General features: G+C 37.1%; 1 protein-coding gene across 1 annotated transcript; it reads right to left on the reverse strand.

Annotated features, from left to right (window-relative positions):
- On the reverse strand, positions 1-9907 carry LOC108541673 (DBIRD complex subunit ZNF326). The gene is made up of 4 exons (XM_017891276.1): positions 9790-9907; positions 8254-8384; positions 6523-6618; positions 1-1158 (listed from the first exon to the last, which is right to left on the reverse strand). The coding sequence occupies exons 1-4, from the start codon at positions 9881-9883 to the stop codon at positions 829-831; spliced, it is 651 nt and encodes a 216-aa protein (XP_017746765.1). The 5' UTR covers positions 9884-9907; the 3' UTR covers positions 1-828.
- Positions 9908-11513: the final 1606 nt, after the last annotated feature.

Here is an 11513-nt window from a genome sequence, read left to right on the forward strand (position 1 = left end):
ACTTTGTATCAAATGTATTTTCAGGAAGACTTCAAGATTTGACACAGGCACAGGGAAAAGGAACAAACTAAAAAGAGCATAAACAAGGTCAGTTACAGACTCACTTCTATTTGAAATGTGTTTTTAAAAAAAATTTTAGTTTTACTTTTTAAAAATGATTGAGAATTTTTTTTCTTTAATTCAAGTCTTCTCAATCCTCTTAAAATACTTGTGAGCTGAACTGATACATTAAGGCAAATTTTGATTTTAAATACTCATTTCATTGATGAACTCTGTTTCATTTAAACTGCTAATCCAGGGAGAACATTTTTTGTAAAAAACATTTTATTGCTACAAAGGGAAACATGGTCACAAAGAGCCTTTAAGCGTATCTTAACGCAAATTACTATTCAATGTCCAATGCAGTAAAAAAATACACAGAGCACAAAATACTTGCCCAGTTTATATCTTCTAGGGTAAGTATTCAAAAATTGATGCACACTTGAATATTCACTCCCAAGAGCAGCATTTAAGATAAAATTATTAGAATAGCTATACTAACAATACACATTTGTTATCCTTAACACCAATAAAGTAATAAAATTAAGCTTAAAATTATACAAACAATTTATCAGATCTAAGTTTGGTAGCTATAAAACTAAACTAAAATAGTTTTACCTTCATTTTATTAAACAAATGTTAAACATTTAGAAATTATATAAAACAAATTTTAATATGTGGAATGCATGCAACATGGGTGTTAATTCATATTTTAAGCTATTAAATGTCTTACCCTTTTTTACATTAGAACCGAAATGTAAAGCTCCTTTTAAATTTAATACCTTATATTTAATTTTCTTCAGGTTGCTCAACAGGGAAATCAGCCGGTTCTTCCTTTGCTGTTTCTTCCTCTACTTCCCCCACTCCCTCTACTTCTCCCATTGCCCCTATTTCCCCTCCTTCCCCCACTCCCTCTATATTTCCCTCGCCCTCTATTCCTCCTTCTCTCACTTCCTCTACTTCTTCCACCTCCTCTACTTCCCCCACTTCCTCTGCTTCTTCTTCCTCCTCTTCATCCTCCTCTTCTTCAATAGGTTCATCAATCTTCTCTTCATCCTCCTCATCTCCTTCTATTTGCTGATCCTGAGAATGGTCTTGAATTTCAAAAGGATTCTCACCCTAAAAACGTAAGAAATGGGTTTTAAAATCAGCACATGCATTATTACATGATATGGCAAGTGAAATTTTTACTTGCCATATCATGAGGAGTAAATGCCATTTTGAAACTTTTCATTATAAATCGTAACAAATTCATTTAGTATTTGCCGAGTGTCCATTTCATACCAATGTGAGCATATAATTTACTGAAGCCATTACTTTATACTCCATAACTGGAATCTTCTAGGGTAAATATTCAAAAAATTGATGCACACTTGAATATTCACTCCCAAGGGCAGCATATTTTCCCCTTAACTGTATTTCTAAAATCATATACATATATATGACAAAGGCAAGTGTTGTTTTTGGTAGAAACAAAAGAGATGACACAAAGATTTACATTTTACTTAATTATATGAGTATTTAATGTTACAGAATCTCTTTAAAACTCAAATGAAAAGCAGGTACCTTGCCTAATCTATTAGATACCATGCCTTACTTCTACTTTTAAAAAATAGACAAACCTCTCAGTAAACATTCACAGGTACAACTTTATTTTAATATTTGAATTATATATCTGGATCAAATCTCACACAAATTTGACCATATCAGAAGGCTATATTAATGTAGTAAGAAATGAAGTAACAGTGAAGGTTATTAAGCAAGAAAACATTAAGACTGGCACTACCCTCTAAGATGAATGACACAGGAATGTGAAGGATGAAGTAGAGAACCAAAAGAAGAAATACTAGTGAGGAAGCTACTCTAATACCCCAGACCAGAAATGTAAAAGATGTGGTGACATTATTCACAGAACAGGTAAGTTACATCACTATTCTAATGGAAAGGAAAAGGGGAGGAAGTATGTATATGTTATTAATATATATAATTAAAACTTCAGATATCTAGATGTCTAATAGGCAGCTATAAATCTGCAACTCAAAAAAGAAAGGAGAGTTCAAAGTAAGATTATTTACGGCCGGGCGCGGTGGTTCAAGCCTGTAGTCCCAGCACTTTGGGAGGCCGAGACGGGCGGATCACGAGGTCAGGAGATCGAGACCATCCTGGCTAACACAGTGAAACCCCATCTCTACTAAAAAAATGCAAAAAACTAGCTGGGTGAGGTGGCGGGCGCCTGTAGTCCCAGCTACTGGGGAGGCTGAGGCAGGAGAATGGCGTGAACCCGGGAGGTGGAGCTTGCAGTGAGCTGAGATCCGGCCACTGCACTCCAGCCTGGGTGACACAGCGAGACTCCGTCTCAAAAAAAAAAAAAAAAAAAAAAAAAGATATTTACATGAATGAATTGCCTGCTTGCATAGACTGCATTGTGAAGCCAGAGTCTTAAATGGGAAGACCCTGGGATGGGACTGGTGGATTAAGTAGAAAAAAAGGCTGGAATAAAAACCCTATGAAGATGCCTACTCTATACATGGGGGCAGCAGAAGTTAGAAGTGAAGGAACACGACCGGGCGTGGTGGCTCACACCTGTAAGGCTGAGGCAGGCGGATCACGAGGTCAGGAGATCGAGACCATCCTGGCTAACACAGTGAAACCCCGTCTCCACTAAACATACAAAACATTAGCCAGGCTTGGTAGTGGGCACTTGTAGTCCCAGCTACTCGGGAGACTGAGACAGGAGAATGGGGTGAACCCAGGAGGCAAAGCTTGCAGTGAGCCGAGATCGTGCCACTTCACTCCAGCCTGGGCGACACAGCGAGACTCCATCTCAAAAAAAAAAAAAAGAGAAAAGAAAAAACAGAAGTGAAAGAACACTTGGTGCAGGAGAAAACCCAGGACAGTAAAAGACTACCTGATAAAAGAGTTTCAAGAATAAGTGATAGATCAACAGTGTCAAATGATATGTATAAAAAAGCAGAAAGCAATTGAAAAAGGTCACTAGAGTTGATCATCATTATAGAATGGAGGTTCTTGAGGATTTATTGTACTATCCCCTTACTTTCATACATTTAAAATAGTATGTTATAATTTTTTAAAGGTCACTAGATTTGATAATGACATCATTAGCAATCTTAGGCAGAGCAGTTTCAAAAGTATGATGTGACAGTTAAGACAGCAGCAGTTGTCCAAGAATGTATCTTTAAAATTTCCTATGAAGCTGTCAAAAACCACAGGCCCTGGTTCCAACACCCTGAGATTTTCATTGAGTTTGTACTGGAGCTCTTGCTGAAAACACCAATTCCTGGATCAATCTCATACCGCCTAAATAAAAATTTCCAGGAGAAGCTTGGTAACTTGCACATTTAAGAAGCATTTCAGGGCAAAAATGAGCTTGGCATGGTAGTGCGCGCCCTTAGACCCAGCTACTCAGGAGGCTGAGGCAGGAGAATCGTTTGAACCTGGGAGGTGGAGTTTGCAGTAAGCCAAGATCGCACCACTGTACTCCAGCCTGGGCAACAGAGTGAGGCTCTGTCTCAAAATAAGAGAAACATTTTAGGAGATATTTATCAGTGAGGTTTGGGAAACCCTAATTCAGAAAGCCTAAAAAAAGGGCTTAGGCAGCTTTTCATTTATCTTAGCCTCACGGGTGACTGAACACATTCCTCTGGTTGAGAACTACTAGTTTAAAGAGTGAATAATAGAGAGGAAGCAAAGAGCATGTGCAAAGTAAACTACCATTTCAAGTATTCTGGGAAGAGAAAAGATGATAAAATAGGGTGGGCCAAAGTCTAGGAAAAGTTAAGTCATTTTTAGTTTAGGGAACTCATAAGCATGTCTATTTGAGGAAGATTAGAAAAAAAAAAATAGGAAAAAAATCAGATGCAAGTAAGGGAAGAAATAATGATGAAATTAGGACACATATGAAAGGCAATGATTTTTCCTCACAGATAATAAAGGTGAAGGAAAGATATATCTAAGGCAGAAATGCGAACACTTACTGAATTTACATCTAATGGTCTCAATCTCCCTAATGCAGGAGAATAAGAATATGGGAAGTAGCTGAAGGCGGTGGCGTGTGCCTGTAATCCCGTCTACTAGAGAGGCTGAGGTGGGAGAATGGCTTTTAACCCAGGAGTTCAAGGCTGCAGTGAGCTATTATCACACCATGCACTCTGGCCTGGGCAACACAAAGAGATTGTCTTAAAATATATATACATATAAGAAAAACAATATGGGAAGCAAAGAGAGCAAGAATGCAATCTGAGATGTGAAGTTATTAAAGGTTGGAAAAGTCACTACAGGGAACACATTACACTGGTAGTTAATAAGTAAAATTATTGTGAATTGAGTAAAAATCTGGGAAACACAGGACTGGCATGAACGATTTCACAATTTTTAGAAAGACAAACATTAAAGCTAACCATAGAGCTAGAACGAATAAGGAATTTTAGAACAGCACCATTCCCTACTGAAAGGGTGATTATCAATGCCCACAGCAGGGACTGAAGGCAGAACAAGATGATACAGTTGGAGAATTAGGAGAAATTGATGAAATGATCATCTCGATGGGGACAAACTTGTTTTGTTTTGTTTTTTTCTGTCTTCTCTGCTGTGTCTCTAAGGGACAAAGATTTACAAGGGCATTTTGTCAGACAGAGAGTACTTGACAGTGGAGGAGTTTTAAGCCATGACCAGAGCTGACCATGAGCAGAAGATGTGCTGGGGAACGACAACAGGGAACAGAGCAGACAGGCATGCCGAATAAAGGGCCATCATTGAGCAATGTGATCCCAGTGCTTCCTGAATTTTCACATGCATATAAATCAACAGGAATCTCATTAAAATGAAGATTCTTATTCAGTAGTCCTGGGTATGACCTGAAATTCTGCATTTCTAATGAGCTCCCAAGTGATGCCAATACTGCTGATCCACAGATCACATTCTGAGTAACAAAGTTCTACAGGAGTTCTCAGTTCAGGTGCGTTCTCTACAATACGTGCATGAGCAGGATACTCCCATCAGTGACATCTCCCATTCCATGAAGTGACTCAATTGTGTAACCTGAAAACACTATATAGAAATTCTATGTGTAACCTGAAAACACTATATAGAAATTCTAATTTTGCATTCTTCCCTCATTAAAAATTATCTTCACATATCAATAGAAACCATTGACTTCTCAGAAGTTTGTGACAATGCAAAAAAATCTAATCTTTCCTTCTTTACCTATGATGCTTCTTTTGATGCCATACCTCCCATAAAATTGGATTTCAATTCAGGGCTGCATTCCTTTTTTTAAAGTAGTGTCAAGAATGTAGTAAACGGTGACAAATATTAACGAATATTAAATTAACAAATTAGAAAATAGGTCCCTAAGGAACAAGCTGAAAGAACTGATATTATTTAGCTTGGAAAGAACTGGTAGAGGTACAATTTAATGGTCATTAAATATGTATCAGGTTTTCTTCAGAGTAGCTGTTAACAGTCACAATAGACAAAATAAACAAAACTTCTTTAATCTATACTTACTAATGCAAATAACACACTTGTAAATCTTCAACACAACAGCTCTCTTCAGTGTAGAATAATGATTTTAAGGTAGGTATTATTTTGTAAAGACTGAAAATAACTTTTATCAGACCAGTCTGGGTATTATAAGAAAAGTAAAACAGAACAAAACTAAAAGACCTCTAAAATTGATTTCTATTAATTTCCTGAATCATAGTAAGCTCTTATTTGTATAGTGTTTATAATAAATTTTATGTAAAGATGGATTCAAGCCATAACATACGGCAAAAACCCTGAGGAGTAAAGAGTTCACATCTGAGTTTCTTAACATTAGAAGCAAACCTCTCGTCTCCTGCCCTCCAAATTCCATGAGATTCCTTCTTCTGGAGCAACATATCTGACCTTCCTGCTACCCTCCAACTTTTACCCAAAGACATATGCAATTAGTATGCTTGGAAGAAAAAACTAGGTGTACACAACACAATCCCTTCTGGGTCCCCTCTTTTGGGTCTTCCTAGTGACAGAAAAGGTACATCCTAGTCTGTTCTATGCCCTGTGGTAAACTAGGAGAAGTCTGTTGCTCTCCATCAGGGCTGGTAACAGAAGTTGGGAGGATCTAAGTCTACCTAATTCAGAAGTGAAATATTACAAGTTCACAGCAACTACATACCTAAGATATATTCTCCAAGTCAATTTTTTCTTAAATCAAGAATAAAGCTGACATTTTGATTTTCTATCTAATTCTTGTGTATTTCTCAATTGATTCAGAGCTACAAAGATGATCAGAGGAATCACTGCTCCCATCTTGACCAACTCAACAATAAGGAAAAAAGATGTTTTACCTATACACAAGATACTGAGTAAAATTCTTCTTAATATGTTAAACTATATTCAAGTATCACAAGAGGTTACTATGTCACCAGTTAATTATTGCAATACCACAATATAATCGAAAAGGTTTTTGCCCTAATATCTTACCTTAACAAAACGTTCATATCGCGCCTTCACTATTGGATTATTTAAAATGCTTGTAGCAGTCAAGACACTCTCTCTTTTTATTTGTTCCTTATAAGCCTACAAAAAACAGAACACACTGAGGGTTCTTGAAAACCATGCTATGAAAAATATTTCCATAATTAAAACAGCATTTCATGCTCAAACCCTTAGATTTGAATGACTTATCTCCTTACAAACTATACAGCAACAGTACCTACTGTAACCACAATCTAAATCTATGAATTAAAACAGTGAAGATTCAAGCCAATCAGCTTCAACAGAAAACACTCAGTCCCACAAATCTACAAGTCTAGATTCTACTAGATAGCTGCCTTCTCTTCTTTCCACTCCCCATCTGCCTACCCAAGCCCCAACTATTAATTTTCATGCTATCAAAAAATGAAGAATAATTTTTCATACTACAAGAGTATCTAGTCTTCCTCTAGGCTGTGGTTATTTCAAGACTATTACACAAAGGAAGAAAGGTAACAATATAGAATGTCTAATTGCCAAAATGGTGTCAAGGGAGTATCAAGAGAAGAAAAAGACATAGATTAAGAAAAGACTGTATGTGTTCAAAAATGCTTGAAGAAATCTGAATTAAATGAGGTTCACTTTAACACAAAATACAAGTTTAACACTGGGTATGTTCTACTTAAAACTTAAGGCTTTAATATTTGAATCTTTAAATATGCTTTTCAAACAAACCGATTTTCCACAATATAAACATTTGTATTGCCTGAAGTAAATCTGACTAAATAAACCAGCCACGCCAATAGAGAAGCAGAAACACACTAACCAAAAGACAGTAAATTTTCAGGGATATTCTACTAAAAAATGTAACAATAGATGCTAACTGGTAATGCTGTTTTAAATGTATTTTCCCAACTATCAGAAATATTTATCAGCAATAATCAAATCTTTACTTTTTTATTCTAAAACACACACACATACAATACACACACTCTCTCACAAAACTGTTTTGTACTGACTTTTTAAAAAGTTAACAGTTCAATAAAAGCTATAATTTCCTGAATGTTTACCATTACCAGACACTATTTTAATTGCCTTATACATTTTAGTTAATCTAACTCTTTAAAAAAATCAGGTAAGGCCGGGCGCGGTGGCTCAAGCCTGTAATCCCAGCACTTTGGGAGGCCGAGACGGGCGGATCATGAGGTCAGGATATCGAGACCATCCTGGCTAATACGGTGAAACCCCGTCTCTACTAAAAAATACAAAAAACTAGCCGGGCGACGAGGCGGGCGCCTGTAGTCCCAGCTACTCGGGAGGCTGAGACAGGCGAATGGCGTGAACCCGGGAGGCGGAGCTTGCAGTGAGCTGAGAGCCGGCCACTGCACTCCAGCCTGGGCGGCAGAGCAAGACTCCGTCTCAAAAAAAAAAAAAAAAAAAAAAAAAAAAATCAGGTAAGAGCAAAATGATCATCTACCCTCATTTTACAGATAAGGAAACTTAGACAAAGAAAGGCTAACTTGCTTGCTTAACACATGTTATAGATTGAACAACTCAGGGAATCTTACTCGAGAGTTCACTCTTAACCACTGTATACTGCCTCTCTCAGTATACTCATAGTTATTTCATATGAGATTGATAAATTGATAAAACTGCAGAAAGGTGTGAAGCTATGGCCAAAGAACAATAAAATATTGATGGATAATCCAGCAACTTTATTAAGACAGATCAAAATTTTACCTGCTTCCCTTTGATATGATCAGGAGACTTTAAGTGCTGCTGAACTGAACTATGTAAAGCAGGGATATACACACTGCAAGCGCTGCAATGAACTGTCTCTACTTTCATCATGTGATCATCTGCTGTAACACCTACAAAAGACATCCAATTATGAAAGAAATGATTCATGTATTATTTCTGACCAATGAAGTTTTTACTACTTAGTTTCCATATCCCTTCTTCCAAAATAAAGATCAGAGTGTACAGGTTTATGTTGAGTATTTCTACCACATCTCATAAATCTACATATGTAGATTTAATATATCGCTAATTAAAATTATTAAGGTATAATTACATTATAGTTCCTAATCAGGTTAAACAACCATGCTCTGAGGCCTGTACATTCACCCTCCCAAAACTATAATATAAAGGAAAACAAATGTTGATTTTGTAGTAAAATAAGCATTTCCATGATTATGAATGTGGATGAGTAAGAAAAGGGGAAATGATGTCAAAACTGGATTCATAAGGAACAAAGATATTCTGGATCTTGCAAATGGTGACTAGGGTTTACTACAGATGAAGTTATAAACATATGCAAGGGAAGGATGAAAGAAAATGGTACTTTCTGCAAGTTAGTACGACTGGAACAGAGAAGAAGAGACTAAAGATGAAAATAGAAAAAAAGGGCCTAGGCTTTATGTGCCATGCCTAGAAAAAGGAGATGGTAATGGAGCTAATGACAAGGTACTGAGAAACATCAAATTCTAAAAGACTGGCAGAGAAAGCATAAAGACTAAAAAATGACAAAAGGATAAAGAAAACATTAGGCCAGTGAAGTGCCACAGAAACAAAGCAAGAAAAATGATTCACAAATAATGTAGTTAGTAAAAAATGTTACGGAAGATAATGATTCAAAAGAACCTAGAGGAGTTGGTGTTGGTAGCTTCTGTCACAGCAGTTTCAGTAAACAGTAGTCGAAAGTTGTTTAATGTAATACATGGGAGATGAAGAAGCAGAGACTAGTGTGGATTATGCTTAAAGAAGCATGGTTATTTGGTTATTTAAAATGAAAAAGAAGATAGGTTATTTAGGAGAACTAGTGTCTATTTTCTTTCCTTTTTTTTATTCCTTTTGTTGGCTGTTTTTTGTTTTGTTAGTTTTGTTTTGTTTTGTTTTGTTTTTTTAAGTAAAAGCATATTTACAGACCCCAGAGATGGAATCAAAAGAGAAGGAAAGACTAAAAAACAGAAGAGTTCATAACTTGAATTTCGGGAGAAAGAATAACAGAAACAGAAAACAGAGAGAAGTATCTTTCATCCAGAGGAAAAGGTAATTTTTCCTCTCAAATTGTAGTGAAGAAAGTAATGGCAGGTAATGATAAATTTGTAAGCATGAGAACAGGAAGACAAAGAAGTTCATTTCTGGTAACTCACTCAGAGCTACTGTATATATGACTGTAGTATATCACTCTAGTGGCTATCATTTACATTTAAACAGGTTATGATATATAAAAATACATGCAGAATTTTAAAATAATTTGTTTTAAATACTTACCTTCCATAACATCTTTTTCAATTATTTTAACTACTTCTGTTTGATTATTTGTCTGTTGCTTACGAATAGATGTTTTCTTGAATTTATTCACCATACACTCCTAGAAAACAAAACAGAAAGAATCCAAACAGCTTTTCAATGAGTACTCAATAATAATGCTTAGCACCATGTTCATCCTATGGAAGATACAATATCTGCTATATAAGAATTAACATCTTTTCTCAAGTTTACAATTTAGTTGAAAAGATAATCATAAAATATTAGGAACCTACAAAAATTATTCACCTTTCAAAGCATATTTTAAGCATATAGAGAAAGGGATCAAAGGGAGCTAGAATATTTTAAGAGGTCTTCGAGAGTAGGGGGGTATTTAAGTTATAAAGGACACACAGAAACCCATTAAGGAAGTAAATTACAGAAGAAAATTAAGGGTCACAGTTAGTTCTATGAGGTTTATGGTGGTATGAATGTTCACTTTTTTTTTTTTTGAGATGGAGTGTCACTCTGTCACCCAGGCTGGAGTGCAGTGGCACGATCTCTGCTCACTGCAACCTCTGCCTCCCGGGTTTAAGTGATTCTCCTGCCTCAGCCTCCTGAGTAACTGGGATTACAGGCACGCGCCACCACATCTGGCTAATTTTTGTATTTTTATTAAAGACGGGGTTTCACCATGTTTTTCAGGCTGGTCTTTAACCCCTGACCTCGTGATCCACCCGCCTCAGCCTCCCAAAGTGCTGGGATTACAGGTGTGAGCCACCATGCCCAGCCTGATCATTGTATTTTGTTGTTGTTGTTGTTAGCCAGTGTCTTTATTTTATTTTATTTTTTTATTTTACTTTTAGTTGCAGGATGCATGTGCAAAATGTGCAGGTTTGTTACATAAGTATACATGTGCCATGGCGGTTTGTTACCCCTATTGACTAGTCCTATAAATTCCCTCTCCTTTCCTCCAACCCCACAACAGGCCTGGGGTGTGGTATTCCACTGCCTGTGCCCATGTGTTCTCATTGTTTGACTCCCACTTACGAGTAAGAAAATGTAGTGTTTGGTTTTATGTTCCTATGTTAGTTTGCTGAGGATGATGGCTTCCAGCTTCATCCATGTCCCTGCAAAGAACATAATCTCATTCCTTTTGGTGGCTGCATAATATTCCCTGGTGTATATGTACCACATTTTCTTTATCCAGTTTATCAGTGATGGACATTTGGGTTGATTCCATTAGTTCGCTATTGTAAATAGTGCTCCAATAAACATATGTGTGCATGTGTCTTTATAGAAGAATGATTTATATTCCTTTGGATATATACTCAGTAATGAGATTGCTCTGTCAAATGGTATTTCTGATTCTAGATCCTTGAGGAATCTCCATGCTGTCTTCCACAATCATTTAACTAATTTACATTCCCACCAACAGTGTGAAAGTGTTACTATTTCTGGGGCCGGGCGCGGTGGCTCAAGCCTGTAATCCCAGCACTTTGGGAGGCCGAGACGGGCGGATCACGAAGTCAGGAGATCGAGACCATCCTGGCTAACACGGTGAAACCCCATCTCTACTAAAAAATACAAAGAAAACTAGCCGGGCGAGGTGGTGGGCGCCTGTAGTCCCAGCTACTCCGGAGGCTGAGGCAGGAGAATAGCGTGAACCCGGGAGGCGGAGCTTGCAGTGAGCTGAGATCCAGCCACTGCACTCCAGCCTGGGCGACAGGGCGAGACTCCGTCTCAAA

The sequence above is a fragment of the Rhinopithecus bieti genome, unplaced genomic scaffold, assembly GCF_001698545.2.
Source record: "Rhinopithecus bieti isolate Rb0 unplaced genomic scaffold, ASM169854v2 scaffold_19858, whole genome shotgun sequence".
Taxonomy (NCBI): domain Eukaryota; kingdom Metazoa; phylum Chordata; class Mammalia; order Primates; family Cercopithecidae; genus Rhinopithecus; species Rhinopithecus bieti.